We start from the raw sequence: 23,762 nt of genomic DNA, 5'->3' as shown, positions 1-23,762 counted from the left end.
GAGGGGTGATGCAGTATGACTTTGGCTTAAAAATAATCACTAGAGATAACTGGTTAAAGTTTTTTAGAAGAGCCAAGGCAGAAGCAGAGAGGCCAATTAGGAGACTGTTTCAATCATCTAAGTGAGAAATCATGGTGGATGAACCAGGATGGCAGCCATGGATGTGGCAAGAAGTGAGTAGATTCTGAAAATCTTCAGAAAGGAAAGGCAAAATGATTTCCTGATAGATTAGACATAAACATGAGAAAAAAAAGAGTGCAAAACGGCTCAGGGATTTTCAGCAAATGTGGCAGCTATTTACAGAGACAGGGAAGAAGACAGTGGATAGAGAATGTCTGGGGAGGACAATGAGGAGCTTAGCTGTAAACACGTTAAATTCAAGGTGCCTATTAAACATAAGTGAAGATACTGGATTGGAAGTTGGATAAAATGAGCTTCCCAAGGGTAGGGAATTCTGTATATCTTATCCCCAAGGCTTAGAACAGTATCTGACATAGAGTAGCCACTCAGTAGACATTTGTTGAATAAGTGAATAAATATACAAGTCTGAATTCAGAGGAATGATCTGGGCTTGAGATATTTGGGAGTCATCAACACACAGATGGTATTTAAAGCCAGCTTATCTAGTGAGTGAACATAAATTAGCCTGAGAATTGAGCTGTAGGGTATTCCAACATGTGGAAGCTGGGAAGATGAGGCTAAATCAGCAAAGACAACTGAAAAACAGGCACCAGCAGGGTAGGGGGAAAAGCGAGGAAGTGTGATGCTCTGGAAGCAAAGTGAGGATAGTGCCAGGGAGACGGAAGGAATAAATAAAAAAGTTTAATTAAAAATGAGGACTAAGAAAGGTAAAATTTACAGAAATGACTGTTAAATACTATTTTTAGATTATAAAAACTAACTGCATATGTTTAGGATGGCAGGGGACTGGAATATAGTTTTCAACAGTAAGTGGGGAAAAAAAGACTTAGCACGTTAGTTGTATAGAAATGAAGAAACAGTCTTGCCTGATCACCAACAAACATAGTTCAGTTTTGACTGAGCTAACAGGAGGACGGCGCAGGCAGCAAGGAAGGCTTAGCCTGCTGCACTGCACTGAGCGGCCACTCTGGGAGCACTGGCTTTTGCACTGGGTGCAGCGGCATGCTCAGGACATGGTGCATCACAAAGCTCCCAAGGAAACGGATTTCTGCAGTAAAAGTATATGAAACAACGTCATCTGAGGAAAATCTGAAGGAAGTGGGATATTTATTTCAGAACAGGGGGCTATAAGGGTTATCTTCAAAGTGAAGAGGTATTACATTGTTATTTATGATCCCAGACGAGAGAAGTTACCCAAAAGTAGATATTAAGCTTACAGAAAACTTTCTAACAATTAGAACACTCAAGTGTTAAATGGGCTGTTGATGAGGTAGTACTTTCTTAACTATCTGCAATCACTAGAGGAACACATTCACTGAAGTGGCAGAGGGCTGTGGCATCAGAACTCGGCTGGGCATTGGACAGGATGATGTCTGAGATTCTGTTCGGTTCTGGGCTGTTATAACAGACGTGAATCTACTTTGAAAATTATAGTCTCCCCCCTCTCCCACACACTATGTTATGTATACGCTACAGGGAGAAAATAACTTGTTTAATGTACATCTAATTTGGAGCCCTGTAGAAGGGAATAAGGCTGACTTAGTGGATTTATGAGAGCAAGAGAAAGCTCAAAGTGGAAAAGATACATGTGTAAATGCTATAACATTTGTCTGGACATTTGGTTAGAGAAGAGGAAAAATATATGGGCAATTAAAGAGTGAGAATATTAGATAGGGGAGACTGGTTTATACTTGGGAAGAGTTTCATCTGGTTATGAATTTCAATTTCATTCAAAGAGGAACTTTTGAGAAGGAAACCCTTTTGGGAAGAGAAGTGCTGGACGATGAAAACAGATAGGTAGCCATTCTTGTGGTTTGGGATCGACAAACTAAAACCCGCTGGAGTAAGGGTGAGACCAGGAGGACACCAGTGAGAATGGAAGGTAAAGGGGGAGGCCCTTCAGAAGAAACTCTGGTCTCTGGCAGAGGTCTGAATGGAGGCCCAAGAAAGTTCAAAATAAAATGATGATGAGCTAAGGACAGTCTGGGGACAACCAAAGACGAATGGAGAAAGGGCAGGGAGGAGCCCATGAGGTGAGAAGGTGGTAGGCTCTGGATGACAGACAACAGCATATGGTCCTAGATCTTGGAACCAGATGCTAGGGTTGTTGTGCAAGAGTGCTTCTCAGATGGGACAGTTCTGACCTCTCTATCTTCAGTTCTCATAGTGACTGTAAACACAAAAGGGTTTACAGAATCAGCCAAAAGTGCTGATTTTGGCTAGTTTAGTTGGCATTTTGGGTTTCTCTAATCTTTAGTATTTGGCAGTTAGGCTGAAGGAGTTCTGAAGAAAGCAATTATTTCTTCTGGGTGAGTAACTGGGAGGGGACAATGTCATATCTGGGCTGCATGATGTGGTACAATCCTAACCGATCTTTCCTGCTTCCACTCTCTCCCCTATAATTCATTCTACACACAGTAAAAATCCATTACTTTTAAAACAATCAGATCATGCTGCTCTCCTGCTTAAAATCCTCCAATGGTTTCCTACCACACTTGGAATAAAAGCCAAACTTTCACTCTCTGTTCTCATCTCTTGGCCCTTACTCTCTGACTTCATCTCCTAGCACATTCTTGCTCATCACATTCCAGCACACTGCCTTCTCTGCTTCTGGTACACACCCACTTCAGATGGTGGGAGTCATCAACTTCCTGTTCTGCTCAGCTGGAATACTCTTCCCTTCAGTCTTTAGAGTTGGCTCCTTCTTAGCTTCAGTATCACCTTCCCACAGAAGCCTCCCCTGACCACTCCAAGTACCCAAGTCACTCTGCTGTATTACTCTGTTCTATTTTCTCGTATCACTATCACTAGCTGAAATTATCTTACTCATTTACTGGTTTGTCATCTTTTTCTCCTGTTAGACTGCAAGCTCCATAGAGTGAGTATTTTGTTCACCACTGGATCCCTAATACCTTGATAAATGTCTGGCACATAAATGGTCAGTAGATAGCAATTAATAAAGATTTGCTAAAGCAATGGAAGAGAGAGAGAGACAGAGACAGAGAGAGGGAGAGAACTGGTTTTAGCAAGGTATACCGAAGGCATGAAGGACTTGGATGTCTCCTTCTTACCTTATGGGGAGAAGAGCGTGAGACATGGGCAACTCTTCTTTATATGTTAAGAATGGGTGCAGGAAATGGGGCCCTGGCATAGGTCCTTAGTACACACTGGTATTTGCTAACGCTGCCAGTCATGGTTATTTCCCAGCTTCTTATTTTGTTTCTAGCCCAGGTGCTCGGTGCCCAAAGGGGAGCTGCTAGGATATTTAGTCTCTTTCTTTAAGGGAATCTTTACATTTGAAGACATACTCAGGACAAAGATATAGTGAATTAGAAGTAGACAGATGTCAAGTCATAGGTATAAATAGTAGGGGCCTTCTCACATTTCTGAAGCAAGTATTTTTAAATTTTTATTCAATTAGATAGGATAGGATTGGATTGCGAAAGACAGAAGTTAAAAATAATAAAGGTTTGGGGTCCTAAAATCTGTTCATATGACTAGAATCATGAGAAGCATAAGGTAATCAAGAGGAAAAAAAAGCCAACTTTGGATGAAAGCCAATGAGCTTAGAATCTAACATATTAAATATCAGTTCCTGGAAGAAATTGCAAGTAGGAATTCCAAGAGGAAATATCTATCAGGGCCTTGTTTATGAATACAGTTTATGCCTTAATTTTACTAGCTTCTGACTTAACTTACTTTTCCCTATTATCTTTTATTATAATTCTTTTGTTTTTTAAAATTAATTTATTTTTAAAATTTTTAATTGGAGGCTAATTACTTTACAATATTTTGGTGGTTTTTGCCATACATTCACATGAATCAGTCATGGGTGTACATGTGTTCCCCATCCTGACCCTCCCTCCCACCTCCCTCCCCATCCCATCCCTCAGGGTCATCCCAGTACACCAGGCCTGAGCACCCTGCCTTATGTATCAAACCTGGACTGGCAATCTATTGCACATATGAATAAAAAGACACACATACTTTGTAACCCAACTCAATTCTTTTTGGAACAGGGTGGGGTATAATAAATACATATATAAAAGCTACCTTGGGCAGGAAAGAGGTCAGGCTGACAGACATGTTAGTCCCTGTCTGCCCCCTTCCTTGTCCCACTCTTTGAAGAATTAGCAAATTCATGTTTATAATGTGAGGAAACAGGCATTGAGAAGCTAAAGAATCTGTCACGTGTCACAGAGCTAGGAGAGCAGGACCAGTATTCATATTTCTCTGACTCCCAAACCCATGCTCTTCAACACAACTCTATAAAAGGATCTTCCTCTTGAGATCCTGATCCCCAGAGTCCTAGAATCAGTATGGGTTCAGCTGCAAGTGTATCCCAGACAGATGCTGCTATGCTAAGTCTGGTGAGCCTGCATACATACTGACAGACTTCCTTCATCATATCCTACCCCCTCTGTGAGTCATAGCCAGTGAAGGCTGCCCCTAAATGCTGGCCCTGTGGGTCAGGCCCAGACAGCCCCCTTTTTCTGGGATAGTGCCTAGCACACAGTAGACACACATCCTGTCCTTACAAGTCAACTATGGCTTTATTACCAGCTGGGAGAGATCTGCTAGAAATCTCTCTACTAACATTTGCTTAATTGTGAATATAGAGACAGTCCAGAGATTCCTGTATTCTTCTCACTTTCCAAACCTGAAGGATGAGGACGGTCACTCTTCCTTGTAAGTCTAGAGGCTGTAATGACCCCCTGGACAGTGTGAGGATTGCTGGGAGATAACTCATGAGGTGCCCTTAACCTGGGGCACGTAAATGGTATTCAACAAATGTTATTTCCTTTAGTTCCACTTGCTTAATTCTATTGTATTTACTTCAATTCCCATCTCCCAGTACTAACAAGCCTTTTTTCTGAGGGCAGTGGCTAAAGATACCAAGAGAAGGGTGATAACAGTGAGCATGAGAGTGCAAAGAGGAAGGAGTACAGATGGGAACAGGAAGCTGGGGAACACTGGTCTCCAGGGCAGGTTGGAATGTGGCAGCCTGCGTGTTTCAAACATGGCCACAGCAGTATTTCTGGTATCATATGCTCTTCTAGAACCTTTATATTCCCCACAAAGAGATGAAGTCTATTTCTCTCCCCTTTGAAGCTGGGTGGGACTCTATCGCTGCTTTGCTGTAGAGAACTCAGTGGTGGGATACTGCATGACCCCTGACCTAGGTCATAAAACATGACGCGGTTTCTACTTGGCTCTCTGCTTTGTCAGGATGCTCCTCCTTTGAGCCTGTCACCATGCTGTGAGGAAGCCCAAGTTGGCCTGTGCAGAGAGACCACAGGGAAAGGCCCCTAGCAAACAGTGAGCAGGAGCGTGCAGAGAGGAGAGGACGCAGGTGAGAGCAGACGTGTGTGAACAAGCACAAAGATGATCCCAACCTCCAGTCTCCATCTCCCACCTGAGGCCCAGACCCCGTGAAACAAAGAAGTCATTCTCCCTGTGTCTGATGGAATTCCCGACACACAGAATCTGTGAGATGAACAGACTGTTGTCCCGTGTCAGTAAGTTTTGGGGTAATCTATTACATAGCCACAGTAACTGGAACAAGAAGAAAAGCAAAGGAGAGTGTGTGGTAGGGTGAGGCCGGAGAAAGGTGGGGTTAGAACAGTCTGAACGTTGCCAAGCAGTAAGCGAGACTAGTATTAGCAGGCAGCTTTAGGGGGACACATTACAGCTTGGCATAAGGAGAGGCTTTTAAAGTGTTAAAACTGCCCAATGACTGAATAGGCTCCCCCAGTTCCCTGTCAGTGAAGATACTCAAATATACACTGAGAAAGGTTATTGAAGAGATACAGATCTGAACCAAAGACTGGGATCAGGTGACTGTAAGGTTCCTTCCCGTCAGTGGAACACGACAGCAGGTTAGAGCTGGGTCACAAGGAAGACAGATGAGACAGAGGTGGCATCTGGCGTCTGATGCCTGGGACACCGACGACACCATACATGAAAAGAGAAACCATGAGGGACTGAAAAAGACTCTTTTCCATTCCTCTCATCTCTTGCCCAGATGAGTGTTAACGGGCTTTCCCACTGTCTGTGACCGCTCCCCTACGTTTTCACATGAAACTTCCAAATATGGTCCTCAGTAGGTCACTGCCCCAATTAAAGGCTTTGAAAAAAGATCTATTTATTCACTTGGCGGCATGCAGGATTTTCAGCTGCAGCCTGTGAACTCTTGCGTTCTGCTGTGTTAGTTGCTCCGTTGTATCCGATTCTTTGTGACCCCATGCACTGTAGCCTGCCAGGCTCCTCTATCTGTGGGATTCTCCAAGGCAAGACTACTGGAGTGGGGTTGCCATTCCCTTCTCCACGGGATCTTCCCAACCCAGGGATCGAACCCAGGTCTCCTGCGTTGTGGGCAGATTCTTTACTGACTGAGTCACCAGGGAAGTCCTAGCTGTGGACTCTGAGCCGTGGCATGTGGGATCTGTTAATAGTTTCCCGACCGGGATCAAACTGTGGCCCCTGCATTGAGAATGTGCAGTCTTAACCACTGGACCGCCAGGGAAATCCCCTGATCAAAGGACTTTAGTGACACCACTGTCACCACCACATTCAGCAGGTCATTTTATATATCACACAGCATTTTTATATTTATTATCTCACTTGAACATCGTAACAGCCTGGGAGGTACTAAAAGCACTACATACATCTCAAAATCCAGCAAAAGCACGTACTCGGTTCATTCTTCATATTTTTTTGCTTTGATGTTTTTGCTTATGCTATTTTCTTTGTCTAGGTTTTTCTCAACTCTAAATGTTCCAATCCTTTTTAACTTTCAAGGCCCAGATTAAATTTTAGTTGCTCTAGAAAACAGTTGATTCCTGCAACTAAAAGTGGTCTCTCCCTCCTCTGAACTCTGTCAATGATGACATGATAATCCAATACGTATCAAGCAATTACTATGTGCCAAGCAGCATGTTGAGTGCCTTCTCTATGTTATCGCCTATCTTCTGTATTGCTCTCTACCTTACACCACGGATATTTGTATACACCTCTTCTTTACTAGCTTACCAGCTCCTTGAGGATATGATCAATGTCTGAGTCATTTTTGTTTTCTCCCAAGTCTAGCACGGGGCCTGGCACAGAGCAAGCACTATATAAATATTTGTCTAATGAATGAATGAATAATTCAGGCAGGCAGAGTTAAAGTTTACCTTTGCTCGAACAAATGGTTTTCAAGCACCCTTAAACACTTGAGAAGCACTCATTTATATCCACATAATTAATGGGCTAAATTACAAATCATTCTTATCTTTTTAAGACCCACGTTTCTAGGGACCTTGGCTAGAATCTGTTTTGTCAGTGTTGTTTACAGATGTAAAAGTGGAAAACCACAAATACACATATTAACAGACTTCTTTTTATGCAAAAATACTGTAGAATTCAGAACAGTCTTTTCCAACCAATCAGAATTAGCTAGTTTTTACAAGTTTCTCTCTTTCATCTGTGCGGTCATAAAGACTGTAAACTCTTTCACTTTGAATCTCACTACTTCTTGGTCCACCTGCTATACAACTTTGCATAGTTATGAATTTAGAAATGATTGCTGACTAAGTGAAAAACCTGTGTTGATTGCAACGTGTAATTACTCATTATGGTTCTGATCCCATTAGTTCATCCAAGGAGCCAGCACCTTAAGGGCACTGCAGGGAGCCTCAGCCAAGTAAGGCAGTTGAGTCACTGCCCCAAGATTTGAAAACTATCCTCTTTTCTTTACTTCTTATAGGCCCAAGAATGGAAAACTGACAACAGTAAAGGCTAAACAGGCATTTCAGAAAGTTGTTGAAATTTGTTGAAGTGATCAAGAAATTATAGCTGGTGAAAAATTCCCATATTAAAATTCTGACATATTCCTAATATAAAATCAATCCTTTTCACCCGAAGATTGCAATTTCAATTTTAGCTAAAGAAATGGAAGTTACTGTCTAAAACCAAGCCCTGGTACAAAAATAATCAGTTAGTATTTCCCCCACCCACACTGAAGCAGAGATTAACAGAGTACATTCTGACACCTAAATTGTCTTTCACAAAACGTAGGAAAAAATTAGAAGATTAAGGGCACAATAGGAGAGGAGAGCAAAGGCAGACCTGCCATAATCACCACCACAAAGGCCGGCCACTAGCAGACTGCAGAGTGTTTACTCAAAGCCCTGTGCTATCCATCAGTGTCCATAATTATCTCAGGTCTGCCAGTTCACAAGAGGCAATTTTTGAAGGCTTCTCTGGCTCCCCTTTGTCTCTTATTCCTGTTGGTCACAAAAGGGCTTTGAGGACAAGCCTTGCTTGACACTCTGGCTCTGGCTGGCTTCTCCACACAGCCCAAACAGGAATTATGTGAATTACTCCAATAGAACAACCACCACGCTACCTTTCTCCCCAGGCACAGCTATGACCGTGTGCCAAAACCCTGTTGAAGTGCTTTCAACAGGCCACTGTAGTTCACAATTTAGAAATACAATTTCTATGAAGATATGGGAAGTAGTACAAAATGGTCTGTAACTATTAGAGGTAAACAAATCAGAAGAGACAGGAAAACTCCCTGTATTCCTGTAGCTCGGCAGTGCTCAGGAAATGCTGGAAGATGGAAAGACAAGAAGAAGAAAAGCGGTGAGAGATCATTCTTCTCTCTGTCTCAGAAGCAGATTATACTGATACTGCTAAGAATTTCTTAGGTAAATTGAGCCAGGGAACTACCTGGACCTGCTTTCATAAGAAGGCCTACTAATAGAAATCTGAGTAACTGAGGTTGGGGAAGGAAATTATACTGGGAGAAAATAGATTAAGAATTCTTAAAAACTACTAGAAACATCACTTTGCTGACAAAGGTCCACATAGTCAAAGCTATGGTTTTTCCAGTAGTCATGTATGGATGTGGCAGTTGGACCCTAAAGAAGGTTGACTGCCAAAGAATTGATGCTTTCAAACTGCAGTGCTGGAGAACTCTTGAGAGTCCCTTGGACTGCAAGGAGATCAAACTAGTCAATCCTACAGGAAATAAGCCTGGAATTTCAGTGTAAGAAGTGGTGCTGAAGCTCTAATACTTTGGCCATCTAATGCGAAGAGCTGAGTCACTGGAAAAGTCCCTGATGCTGGGAAAGATTTAAGGCAAAAAGAGAAGGGGGTGGCAGAGGATGAGATAGTTGGATGGTATCACTGACTTAATGGACACGAGTTTGAGCAAACTCAGACAGTGAAGGACAGGGAAGCCTGGTATGCTGCAGTTCATGGGGTTGCAGAGTCAGACATGACTTAGTGATTGAACAACAACAACAACAACAAAAAACTACTAAGGGTTAATTACTGACTTATTTAAAATCCAGTTGTATATGTACATATAAATAATTATACTTCATTTTATGAGCATACACACAACACATGTGTGTGTGTATGCATGCTAAGTTGCTTCAGCTGTGTTTGACACTTTGCGACTCCATGGACTGTAGCCTGCCAAGCTCCTCTGTCCATGGGATTTTCCAGGCAAGAATACTGGAATGGGTTGCCATGCCCTCCCCTTCAGGGGATCTTCCTGACCCAGGGATTGAACCCTCATCTCCTGTGTCTCCTGCACTGGCAGGTAGGTTCTTCACCAGTAGTGTCACCTGGGAAGCTGCCCCCCCCCAACACACATATGGACTATCATTTTATATATAAACTTCATGTACACACACCTACATGCACACATACTCACACTTTGGTCTGCTTGGATAATCTTAGGTATGTCTAGAATCATGGAAAATGGTGGTATATATCCTATAATTTGGAGACCATCTCATCTACTGTTCAAAAATTTCATCAGAAACCTGGGAGTCTTTCTGGATTCCTCATTTCCTTTTATCCTCCCATGTTATTAAGCTTTATGTCATCTCACTTACATTTATTCTGTGTCCTCACTGTATCTCTTCCTCTCTGTTTTCACTGTCTCCACGGGTCCTCAACATTTAAAAAGCCTACTCCTAAGGCAAGAGTCAGAGAAGGCAATGGCACCCCACTCCAGTACTCTTGCCTGGAAAATCCCATGGATGGAGGAGCCTGGTAGGCTGCAGTCCATGGGGTCGCAAAGAGTCGGATACGACTGAGCGACTTCACTTTCACTTTTCACTTTCATGCATTGGAGAAGGAAATGGCAACCCACTCCAGTGTTCTTGCCTGGAGAATCCCAGGGACAGGGGAGCTGGTGGGCTGCTGTCTATGGGGTCGCACAGAGTCAGACACGACTGAAGTGACTTACCAGCAGCAGCAAGGCAAGGGTGGGATGATTTGAGAGAATAGCATTGAAACATGTATATTATCATATGTGAAACAGATCGCCAGTCGAGGTTTGTTGCATGAGACAGGGTGCTTGGGGCTGGTGCACTGGGATGACCCTGAGGGATGGGATGGGGAGGGAGGGGGTGTCAATGTATGGCAAAACCACTACAATACTGTAAAGTAATTAGCATCCAATTGAAATGAATAAATTAAAAAAATAAAATAAAAAGCCTACTCCTTCTAGTGGGCTCAAGCCTACTAGACTCAAGCCATTCCAGACATTTCTATACTTTTCAGGAGTGATCATCCTATACCGGAAATGTGAACATTTATGGAGCTCACTGAATATCTAATCTCCTGCCACCCTTCACAGTCACCCTATTATAAACCACATCAAACTGAACATGAGACAATGTCTTCTATTTCCGTAACTCTTAGTTTGGGTTGTCCCCCCAAAAGACCCGGAAACAAAGACATGGTTGTATGAAGTTTACCTGTGAGGAAATAGAGAAGGAAAAGAGGGCAGGGAGAAAAGTCAATCAAGTATGTGTTAATGAACAGGTTACCACTCTCCAAGGGGCCCCTTCGAGAGATTGTAAGGAACACACTTCAGGATTGTCCCATTGAGGGCTGGTGGAGCTGGGATGTTATCCACCAATTTATTGTTGGAGAGTGATTCCTGGGTGTTAATTCCCCTGTACTTCGAGCAAACAGCCACTTGTCCAGAGAACATCCCCAGGTAGTGAAATACAGGAAGTCACTGGCAGGTGACCGCCTAATAGGCTGCAGGTACCAATAACACCTGCTATATCATGTAGTACTCTGATGCCCTTTCTCCCAGATGGATTCTTCACTCCACCTGTCTTCTGGATCCTTTACGATTTAGGTCACTGAAGCCCTTCTTGACCTCCTCTGGAAGGGCTTTATTTCCTTTGCTGTGCACCCTCTCTTCTGCTGCAGCTATTACACTGTAGCTGTTAATTCACAAGTCTGACCCTCTGACAGACTCTGGGCTCCCTGAGGAGCTTCAGTACTTAGCTTGGAGTCTGGCCCAGGGCAGATGTTCAGTAATGTCTACTAAACAAGGACATGTTTGTGTGTGTTAAAGAGAAGAGGATGCTGTCCTCCACATATGTAATTGAGAAAGTCTTCAAAGAAACAAAATGTATGCTCCCATATTCTGAATAATATAAAGGCATGTGTGTAAGAGGGAACACCAGTGGAGGAACCTTGGGTCCTAATTCAAATTATTTTGGCTCAGCTGCTTTCCCTATGAGTGGCTATGAATGACCTTTAAGTTTCTTTCAAGTCCCACAGATTTCAAGTGACTGAATCCATGTGTAAGGGAATGCTGATGCCCACAAACTACACAACAACCCATATATGGAAATGTTTATGTGTGTGATATTCACTTGGATTCACAGATGACAAAGACTTGAGATGCTGGCAGGTTTATAATGGCATGTACATGAAAGAGCCAGTGTTGGAAGGGTCTTCTGGGTGAGAGGATCCCTCCCAGGGAGTGGCCAGGCTACTGCACAGAGCGAGTTGGGCAGCATGGCGGCCTCTAAGCTGGCAGGTGCCAATGCCCTGGATGGATCCCCATTACTGTTGCCCCTGGAACTTACCTGGGTCACAGACCTACAGATAGCCCCTTCCCAAGTGCTCATCAAGTCCCTGGAAGGTAGGCTCTGGCTACATTTCTAGAGGGAACAGACTAAGTGTAATAATGACTAAAGGCCATGCTTGACTTCCTTGACACTCAGTCTTAATCTTCCTAGAAATGCGATGGGGGGTGGAGGGACTGGGTAAGAATAAGAAAGAATAGATGGTTATCAAGGTCCTATGTAGAACGGACCAACAAATGTTGAGGAAGTTAATTTCTTTTTTTTTTAAATGTCTTTAAGAACATTTGTTTTATTTTTTTTTAATTTTATTTTTACTTTATTTTACTTTACAATACTGTATTGGTTTTGCCATACATTGACCAAATTCTCTTTTAAAATATTCTGAATAGAGAGATTAGCACTATGGTATACTGAATATGGCTGTATAAGATTTCTTTAAGTAATTAGACTTCATTAGCTTCAAATAGTTTCTTTCTTGATAAATCCCTACATATACATATATGTATACAGATATATATATGTGTGTGTGTGTATATATATATATATATATACAGATATATGTATGGGCTTCTCTGGTAGCTCAGCTGGAGACCCAGGTTTGATTCCTGGGTAGGGAAGATCCCCTGGAGAAGGGGTAGGCTACTCATTCCAGTATTCTTGGGCTTCCCTGGTGGCTCAGAGGGTAAAGAATCTGCCTGCAATGCGGGAGACCTGGGTTCAATCTCTGGGTTGGGAAGATTCCCCTGGAGGAAGGCATGGCAACCTACTCCAGTATTCTTGCCTGGAGAATCCCTATGGACAAAGAGGAGCATGGCGGGCTACAGTCCATGGGGTCACAAAGAGTCAAACACGACTGAGCAACTAAGCACAGCACAGCATATATATATATATATATATATATAATCTGTTTAGATTTTAATGGTAAGAAAATTATTTTACTGAGCATCCTCAATATGTCTGAGGGATATGTCATATTAACACCAAGTCACTATTGTAAACGATTCATAACTTGGTAGGTGGGTAGAGAAAAGAACACAAGGTGGTTACCGTCTCTGTTACAAAATTACTGCTTTTGAGGACAGTCCACAGGATGGGGTAGGGGGTTTAGAGAGCCAACCAGACTACTAGTAGTTCCTGATACACTGGCTATAATCATGCCCATGGGGCGTGAGTGACTTCACGGAGTTATTGTTTTTGGATGGCTCCTCTCTTATTCATAGAGATACCCTGGAAGAAGGAACAAAGGGGAAAATAAAGAACCTAGGAGGCTGTAACTGAAAGCATGTGATGGTCAGGGCACTGTGAGGCTGTGCCATGTTATGCTGAGGATCTGACTTGACTGGTCTAGGCTTTGTTACTGACCTCCTGACTCAAGGAAAATCACTTGATTCCTCTGGATCTCAGTGGAAGAGGGACCGAATGGTCTCTTATAGAAATTATAGATAAGTTAATGACATCAACAAGAAAAACAGGCTCTGACAGGAGCTTGTAGCCAGGGAAAATGAGAAACATTAGACAAGTCTCAGTATGGGAAGCCAATAAGGACAGAGGTAGCACAAACAGGAAAAGAGGCCAAGATGGCCACGTGCATCCCTATGAAAGCACTCCAGAATGAGCAAAGTCCAAGAGATGGTTAGTCCAGACTGACATCGAGTAGAGGCCTTACCTTCCGGTGACAGCAAAGCAGAGCGTGCACATTCCCTCTAAGAGTCCTGCGGCATGCTGCAGAAACGCAGCCATCTTGGGATTCTCATCCACGGGGCCTTGCACCGAGAGGAAGCAGCCACAAAGCTTGTCAATCAGACCGATGTTCACCACGTAGCTATATGTGGGGACAAATATGTGTTACCAATGTGCATAGCCTGGTAACATCTTTCCTTTCAAAAAGTGAAAGGGAAAGTTGCTCAGTCATGTCCGACTCTGCGACTCCATGGACGGTAGCCTTCCAGGCTCCTCTGTCCATGGAATTCTCCAGGCCAGAACACTGGAGTGAGTAGCCGTTCTCCTCTCCAGACATCTTCCCAACCCAGGGATTGAACCCAGGTCTCTCACATTGCAGGCAGATTCTTCACTGGCTGAGCCACCAGGGAAGCCCTCATCTTCAAAGAGAAACCTTAATTAACACAGGCTTAGGCCTTTCTAACAAGCAAATGACAACACAGGTTTGAGTACAATATCTTAAGCAACTATTTTCTTAGATTTAGCCCTGAATAATCAGTTATTTCAATGAATGGTTCTGTTTACTTCTGTTGGCTACTCTAATGTTATTTTCTTCAAGAAAGAGATTATCTGATCATTCTCACCAGTCTAGAGTCTGACAATAACTGAAATGATTTATAAGGATCTCTATACTCTTGAAAAGGAATACTTCTTAAAGCTCCTAGTAAGGAGCTAAATTCACTAGAATGCAAGGATTCAGGATGATGCTACTGAGGCACTCTTGTCATAACCTAAACTTCCAATGCCACTGCAGATTCTCTACTTTTTAAAATCTTATCACCATTAAGAGTATAACAAGCAGCAAGAATCCAATTGCCCTCTGTTATGAAAAGTACCAGTTCTGAGAGTTGACAATATCACTTAAGAAGTTACTCTCATCTTTTAAGTCTATTAAACAGTTTTCTAGAACTGTTTATTAACCCAGATCAACAATAGTAGCTCTTAGTCCACAAAGCAGAAATAATTGCAAATATCTGAAGACTATAAAGTACCTTGTAGATATATCAGCCTTAGCTTAGAGATTTTATACCAATTCAGTGCTACTGCATTCACATATATGAAAAGTGAAGGACTCTGAATATAGCAGTTCTGAAAATCAACACATACAATCTTTCAGTGATATGTGCAAAGGAACTGATGCTTCTGCTTGTAAGTGCCCTAAAATCCCTACCACTATTCATTTACTAACACACTTCTTTTGTAAAAGGAAGGAGAATCTGATGAATAATTTATGTTGGTAGCCTCTTTTAAGTTTACTATTCACAAGGCATAAAATAATGTTCCCTTTCTCTTTTTATGTTAGGAAATATATTCATCTGGTTACTGAGCATCTCCCATAGTTTTAAAATTGGAAAATATGAAATGATGACCACCAGCCCTATTATCTTATTATAAAGGAAAATGACATATTGACATATTGAACCCTAGTCCCACAAGTTACTGGATGACCATGGGCAAATTACCTTGCCCTTCTTAGTCTGTTTTCTTTTTGATATAACAGTGTTAGTAGAAGGTTCTTGTGATAAGTGACTGATAAGCTAATACATGCAAAGAACTTGATATATTTTATTATTAGTTTTATTGTTACTAGTAGTAATAATGGCAGTATTGTAAAAACAGATGCATGCATACTTACTAGTCATAAATACAATGAAAAATTAACACAACACAAAATACCATTTCACAAATATTAGACTGATAAACGGGCTTAAAAATCACTAAGTATGTTAACATAAAACACTGATAAGGATATGAGGAAATGGGACTCCTATCCTTTAGTAATAGGAAGTGTACTCTTTGGAGAACAATTTGATGTTACTTGGTAAAGTTGAACATGGATTTATCATAGGATTCAAAATTCTTACTGTAGGCATATGCACTTAAGAAACTCACATATAGGTGCAAAAGAAGCTTATACAAGGATATTCACTGTATCACTGCTTCAAATAGTGAAAAAATAGAAACTGCTGACCTCAAATAGGTGTACAAACTGGGAATTTATTCATTTAAAAAATGTCTAGAGCAGTTAAGATGAATTAATCAGAATTATATGCATCAACATAAATCTCAACATGTTATGTGAAAATAGAAATTGAGAGAATTGTATGATAGCATTTATGTAAATTTTAAACACATACAAAACCAGAAATGCTTATGTTTATTTATTATATGACTATATATAAATATATATATACTATACACATATATATTACACATACATATATACAAACAATATAAAAAATGCATGGGAACTATATACACATACTCTAACTCTCTCTCAAGAGATAAATCACTGTGCAAGAGAAAGGAATGTAGATGGGGAGTTAGCTGTACCTGCCACATTTGGTTTCTTACCAGTATGAAAAAAGATCTAAGACAATATAGAAAAATGTTATCAGTTACTGAAAAATGATGTCAAGTTGGTACATAGGTATTGATAATTTTGTAAGGTGTAGGTTGATATACTACATAAACTCATAGAAAATTTAAATATTTTTGAAGAGAATAATGACAAACCGAAAGAGCATTTGAAACCTGTAAGATAAGGGTTAATGTTTTATTCCCCAGGTTTATTGAGATACAGTTAATATACACATCCTTTAAGTTTAAGGTATACAATGTGATGATTTGTGTATTGATTACAAAATATTACTGGTTTCTAGTTTCACACCACTGATCAGAGAAGATACTTGATATAATTTCTGTTTTTGGATTGTTGAGACTTCTTTTGTGGCATAACGTAGGACTCATCCTTGAAAATGTTCCATGTGTGTTTGAGAGCAATATATATTTTGCTGCTGTTGGATGGAGTGCTCTCTATGTGTCTTTTAGGTCCTTTTGGCCTAGTGCTGTTTAAATCTGCTGTTTCCTTATCAATTTCCTGTCTGGAAGATCTATCTGTTATTGTTGGGTGTCTCTTCTTGCTGTGTAGTTGCCAAGTCATGTCTGACTCTTTCGCAGCCTCATGGACTGTAGCCTGCCTGGCTCCTTGTCCATGGGGTTTCCCAGGCAAGAATACTGGAGTGGATTGTCATTTCCTTCTCCAGGAATTTATTGTTGACAGTGGGGTATTAATGTCCCCACATATTACTGTATTGTTGTTCTCCATTTAGTTCTGTTAGTATCAGTTTTATATATTTAGGGGCTCCAACGTTGGATGCATTAATAATTACTTGCTGTCATATCTTTGGTGGATTGACCCCTCTATCATTATATAATGATCTTCTTCGTCTCTTTTAACCATTTTTAGCTTAAAATCTACCCTTCCTTTCTTCTGGTTACCATTTCTCTGAAATACTTACACGACTTTGCTTTCAGTCTTTGTGTCTTTAAAGCTAAAATGAATCTCTTACAGTCAGCATGTTGTTGGATATTGTTTTTATCCTTCAGCCACTGTGTGTCTTTTGATTGGAGAATTTAATCCATTTACCCTTAAAGTAATTACTGGCTACTAATGGCACCCCACTCCAGTCCTCTTGCCTGGAAAATCCCATGGACAGAGGAGCCTGGTGGGCTGCAGTCCATAGGGTCGCCAAGAGTCGGACACGACTGAGCGACTTCATTTTCACTTTTCACTTTCATACATTGAAGGAAATGGCAGCCCACTCCAGTGTTCTTGCTTGGAGAATCCCAGGGACGGGGGAGCCTGGTGGGCTGCCGTCTATGGGGTCGCACAGAGTCGGACATGACTGAAGTGACTTAGCAGTAAGGACTTACTATTGATATTTCACTAATTATTTTCTGTTTTTTAGCCCCCTCGACCTGTGTTCCCTCTCTTGCTGTCTTCTTTTGTGATCTGATGACTTTTTGGGACAGTATGCTTTGACTTCTTTATAGTAAGTGTATCTACTATAGGTTTTTCTTTGGGAAATGTATTTCTTGCATTCTGTTTTTTAAATTAGTTAATTTTAATTGGAAAATAATTTACAATATTGTGGTGGTTTTTGCCATACATTGACATGAATCAGCCACGGGTGCACATGTGTCCCCCATCCTGAACCCCCCTCCCACCTCCCTCCCCTCCCCACCCCTCTGGGTTGTCCCAGAGCACTGACTTTGAGTGCCCTGCTTCATGCATCAAACTTGCACTTGTCATCTGGTTCACATATAGTAACATACATGTTTCAGTGCTACTGTCTCATACCATCCCACCCTCACCTTCTCCCATGTAGTCCAAAAGTCTGTTCTTTACATCTGTGTTTCTTTCACTGCCTTGAAAGAGGCACATGAACCCCAATGTTCACTGCAGCACTGTTTACAACAGCCAGGACATGGAAGCAACCTAGATGTCCACTGGCAGATGAATGATGGATAAGGAAGCTGTGGTGCATATTACATTCTGTTTTAAGTTGGTAAGTTTGACAGCATACAGAAAATTTACGCAGTTGTCCCTTAGTATCTGTGGGGGATTGGTCCCAGGACCTGCTGTGGATACCAAAATTGATAGATGCTCAAGTCCCATCACTGGGACTCCATATCCTTGGTTCTGCACCTGCAGACTCAACCAACTACAGATTGTGTAGTACTATAGTATTTATTAAAATAAAAACTTGCATGTAAGTGGACATGCACATTTCAGACCTGTGTTGTTTAAAAGTCAACTGTACTTTTACTTCTCCTTCCTCATATTTCAGGTTATTCATGTTACAGTTTACATGTTTTTATAGTGTTTATTCAATAACAAATTTCTGTGGTTATGGTTGTATCTATTACATTTGATTTTTAACTTTCAAACTAGCTTGTAAGTGAATTTTATGTATCACCATTATAATACCAGAGATCTGATTTTGATTATATAGTTAGCATTATCAGTGAGTATTACACATCTATATGTTTTTATCTTATTAATTATCACCTTTTTCTTTAAACCTGAAGAATGCCCTATTTCTTGTAAGGGAGGTCTAGTGGTGATGACCTTTCTCTGCTTCTTTTGTTTGAGAAAATCTTTATTTCTCCTTCATTCCTAAAGGACAGCATTGCTGAGTACAGCTTTCTTGGTTGGCAGTTTTTTCTTCAATATTCTGAAAGCCTGTGCCATAGGCTGGGCTTCTTGATCAGGCTGCTGGCTGTGCTCTGATATTGAGCAAGATTGCTGGCTGGCCTCTCTGGTTGGGAGCGGTCTCCAGTTGTACATCATAGATGGGTGGGTCTAGAAACTGTCTCTGTGGTTGAGAAGAATTTTGTCTGGGCTCCATTATAGGGTGGGGCTGCAGGCTATGCTCTGTAGTTGAGTATGGAACCATAGCTGGGTTCTGAGGTTTCCCAAGGTTACTGTTCAGTCTTCCTGGTTATGTGGGGTCAGAGGCTGAGCTCAACAGTTGGACACGGCTGCTGGCTTGACGCCCTGCCTGAACAGGGCTGTAGTTTGGACTTTGTAGCTGCTTAGGTTCCATAGCTGACCTTCCTGGATGGTCAGAAATGAAGGCAATGGTGAGCAAGAAGGCACAGATGATGACCTGCTTTCCTGCCCAGGCTGAACAAGCTCTATAGCTGGTACAGCCTGGGGACCCTAAGCAGCAGAACTGCCAACTGAATTCCCTGACCAGATGGGGCTACGGCTCAACTTCATATATGGGCAGAGCTGCTGCCTGGGATCTCTGCTTGGGCACCACGGTAGCCAGAAGCACAGTCCACCAAGATCTGAGTGCTGAAGCACCACACTCCCCTGTTCTATTTGCTCCCCAGTGGTCAAACCCTGCAGATTCCCCCAGTAATCTTTGTTAGGTGAGACCAAAGTGGAAGTGTCCCACAATGCTGGGGGAGCTAGATGTCCATTTGGGCTCCTTCTTCGTACTGGAGAAACCACAGGCTTGTGGGGGGCCTGCATACAGCACTGTGCTGGCCTGTGGGAGCAGTGTGCAGCTGCTCCTCTTACCCTCCTAATGAGGTACTTCTTGGTCTCTGAGGTCCAGTAAGAGATGCTTCAGGCTTACCCACTTTCTTTATTCTGAGTTTTCACAGTGGTTCTTGTCTATGCATAGTTACTATCTGGGCTTCTAGTGAGGCCATCTGTTTGATGGCACAATAAGTTCACAAACAATGAATGAAGACCTTGTAAATGGAGCATTTACCACAGGGAATCAACACTGATCCTGACAAATAGGAGTATCATCTACAGCACTGGAATCCATTTCATAGGACAAGGTGGCTGGCTGCTCTTTAGTATATTCCACCCATATCTCAGAAAAGTTCTGGAGGCCAAAAAAGCCAAGATTAAGGTGCCAGCAGGGTTGGATTCCTCTGAGGCTGCTCTTTTCGGTCTCCAGATGGCTGTCTTCTTGCTACCTCTTCATATGGTTGTTCCTCACGCAGGTGCCTAATGATCTCATCATGTACCAAGAGCTTTTACAACTAAAAAAGTCAATACCTCCAATAGGAAAATGGGCAAGTACATGAATAGGCAACTCACAAATGACTGAGCCACCAAGAAAGTCCTATTAAAATGGCCAATGAACATTTAAAAATGTGCAGTATCATGACTAATATAAAGAAATGAAACATTTTCACCTCTCAGTCTGGCTAAGACTCAAAAGAATGATGCTATTCAACACTGTCTAGGCTGAAGGTACAAGGACATACTCATATGTAATCTCTCAGTTCAGTTCAGTTCAGTCGCTCAGTCATGTCCAACTCTTTGCAACCCCATGAATCGCAGCACGCCAGGCCTCCCTGTCCATCACAAACTCCTGGAGTTCACCCAAACTCCTGTCCATCGAGTCTGTGATGCCATCCAGCCATCTCATCCTCGGTCATCCCCTTCTCCTCCTGCCCCCAATCCCTCCCAGCATCAGGGTCTTCTCCAATGAGTCAACTCTTCGCATGAGGTGGCCAAAGTATTGGAGTTTCAGCTTTAGCATCAGTCCTTCCAAAGAACACCCAGGACTGATCTCCTTTAGAATGGATTGGTTGGATCTCCTTGCAATCCAAGGGACTCTCAAGAGTCTTCTCCAACACCACAGTTCAAAAGCATCAATTCTTTGGTGCTCACCCTTCTTCACAGTCCAACTCTCACATCCATACATGACCACTAGAAAAACCATAGCCTTGACTAGATGGAACTTTGTTGGCAAAGTAATATCTCTGCTTTTGAATATGCTACCTAGGTTGGTCATAACTTTCCTTCCAAGGAGTAAGTGTCTTTTAATTTCATAGCTGCAATCACCATCTGCAGTGATTCTGGAGCCCCCCAAAATAAAGTCTGACACTGTTTCCACTGTTTCCCCATCTATTTCCCATGAAGTGATGGGACCAGATGCCATGATCTTCGTTTTCTGAATGTTGAGCTTTAAGCCAACTTTTCCACTCTCCTGTTTCACTTTCATCAAGAGACTTTTTAGTTCCTCTTCACTTTCTGCCATAAGGGTGGTGTCATCTGCATATCTGAGGTTATTGATATTTCTCCCAGCAGTCTTGATTCCAGCCTGTGCTTCTTCCAGCCCAGCGTTTCTCATGATGTACTCTGCATATAAGTTAAATAAGCAGGGTGACAATATACATCTTTGATGTACTCCTTTTCCTATTTGGAACCAGTCTGTTGTTCCATATCCAGTTCTAACTGTTGCTTCCTGACCTGCATATAGGTTTCTCAAGAGGCAGGTCAGGTGGTGTGGTATTCCCATCTCTTGAAGAATTTTCCACATTTTATTGTGGTCCACAGAGTCAAAGGCTTTGGCATAGTCAATAAAGCAGAAATAGATGTTTTTCTGGAACTCTCTTGCTTTTTCCATGATCTAGTGTATGTTGGAAATTTGATCTCTCTATGTAGGACAATTTGGCAGTTTGTATCAAAATCCTTAATACACATTTTTTGACCCCAAATTATACTTCTCAAAGTTTAATAGAAAACAATAATCAATTATAGGGAAAGATATTCTTTACAGTGTTATCTATAATAGTAAAATACTAGATACACCTATTTAAGTAATAGGTCACCTGAAGCAAATCACCTTGGGCTTCCCAGGTAGCATTAGTGGTAAAGAAGTGCCAATGCAGGAGATATAAGAGGTGTGGGTTTGTTCCCTGGGTCGGGCAGAGCCCCTGGAGGAGGGCACGGCAACCTACTCCAGTATTCTTGCCTGGAGAATTCTTGTGGACGGAGGGGTGAGGCTACAGTCCATAGGGTCACAAAGAATTGGACGTGACTGAAATGACTTAGCACACATGCACAAGCAAATCACTGCCACATAATTAAATACTTGGAAAGCCAGTAGAAACTCATTTGCAAGTTTCTGTTGATTTGGAAAAAAAGAAGTGAAAAAAAAGTATGACATAAAAAGTATGTATAACTACTACAATTTGTTTTCATAAAATAACCACATATATGTACACCAAAACCAAAATTAAAACCTGTGATTATCTTTGGGTGGTGGGATTAAAGACAATGCTTGTGTATTAAAAAATGCATTGTGATCTTCTCTGTTTTCCAAATTGTTGTAGGAACTCCTACAGCACAACGGTAAAAATACAAATAATTCAATTAAAAATAGACACACCTAAATAGACATTTTACCAAAGAACAGATACAAATGGCCAGCAGATACAGGAAAAGATGTTCAACATCATTAATCATCAGGGATATACAAATCAAAACCACAGTGACATACTCCCTAATACCTGTTAGGATGGTTATTATAAAAAACAAACAAAAAAGAAATCCTAAAAACCAGGAAATAATATTGGCAGGATGTAGACAGAAAAGTGAAACTTTGTACACTGCTGGTGGGAAAGTGTATTTGTATAGTCACTATGAAAAACAGTGCAGCATTCCTCAAGAGATTACAAACAGAAACACCATATGATCTATCAATTCCACTTCTGGGTATTATTGTGAAGGAAATCAGTCACTATCTGAAAGAGATACTTGCACTCTCATGTTCACTGCAGCATTATCCAGAGCAGCTAAGTGTCCATCCTCAGATGAATGGATAAACAAAAGTGGTAAAGTTGTGGCTCAGCTGGTAAAGAATGCACCTGCAATGCCGGAAGATACCCTGGAGGCTCCCCACTCCAGTACTCATGGGCCTCCCTGGTGGCTTAGACGGTAAAGAATCTGCCTGCAATGTGGGTGACCTGGGTTCGATCCCTGGGTTGGGAAGATCCCCTGGAGGAGGGTATGGCAACCCACTCCAGTATTTTTGCCTGGAGAATCTGCATGGACAAAGGAGCCTGGCAGGCTAGAGGTCGCAAACAGCTGGACACAACTGAGCGACTAAGTACACACACTCAGATGGCTCAGTGGTAAGGAATCCGCCTACCAGTGCAGGGGATGCAAGAGACATTGGTTTGATCCCTGGGTGGAGGAGGAAATGGCAACCGATTCCAGTAATTTTGCCTGGAAAATTCCACAGAGTTGCACACAGCTGAGCACACCTGCAAAGTGGTGTGTGTGTGTGTGTGTGTGTGTGTGTGTAAAATGAAATATTATTCAGCCATAAAAAATAAGGAAATCCTGCGATTTGTAACAATATGGGTTGCCCTTGAAGGCATTACGCTAAGTGAAATAAGTCAGACAGTTAAAGGGCAAATACTGTGTGGAATCTGAAAGAGTTGAATTCTCAGAAATAGTAGAATGCTTGCTGCCCAATGCTGGGGGTGGGTAGGGGAAATGGGGAGATGTTGGTTAAAGGGTACAAACTGACATTTATAAGATGAGTAAGTTCTAGGAATGTAACATACAGCATAGTGACTAAAAGCTACAGCACTGTACTACATACTCGAAAGTTGCTAAACAGTAGCTCTTAAATGTTTCAATATACACATATACACACAAAAGGTAATTATGTAAGATGATGGAGGTGTTAACTAAGTTACTGTGGTTATCATTTTGCCCTACATATATGTGTAACAAATCATCACGTTGTACATCTTAAACTTACACAATGCTATATATGTCCACCCATATCTCAATAAAGCCAGGAAAAAAACAAAATTGCAGAGCTTCAGGACTGATGCATTTCCTGGGCAAATTTCAAACCAGTGTTTTTTCACATTGCAATCTGCTTCTAT

At 41.7% G+C, this 23,762-nt stretch overlaps 1 protein-coding gene across 3 annotated transcripts in view; it reads right to left on the bottom strand.

The window, feature by feature from the left end:
- SCAPER (S-phase cyclin A associated protein in the ER) overlaps positions 1-23,762 on the bottom strand; it is a 389,138-nt gene that overhangs the window by 50,418 nt on the left and 314,958 nt on the right. For all 3 annotated transcript variants that reach the window (XM_040257316.1, XM_040257318.1, XM_040257317.1), the window contains exon 27: positions 13,705-13,860. In XM_040257316.1, coding sequence (XP_040113250.1) covers positions 13,705-13,860 — 156 coding nt within the window. The remainder of the gene's footprint in view (positions 1-13,704; positions 13,861-23,762) is intronic.

The sequence above is a fragment of the Oryx dammah genome, unplaced genomic scaffold (assembly GCF_014754425.2).
Source record: "Oryx dammah isolate SB20612 unplaced genomic scaffold, SCBI_Odam_1.1 HiC_scaffold_16, whole genome shotgun sequence".
NCBI classification, from domain to species: Eukaryota; Metazoa; Chordata; class Mammalia; order Artiodactyla; family Bovidae; genus Oryx; species Oryx dammah.
The sequence above is the reverse complement of the archived record's forward strand: the minus strand, read 5'-3'. Positions and strand labels throughout refer to the sequence as shown.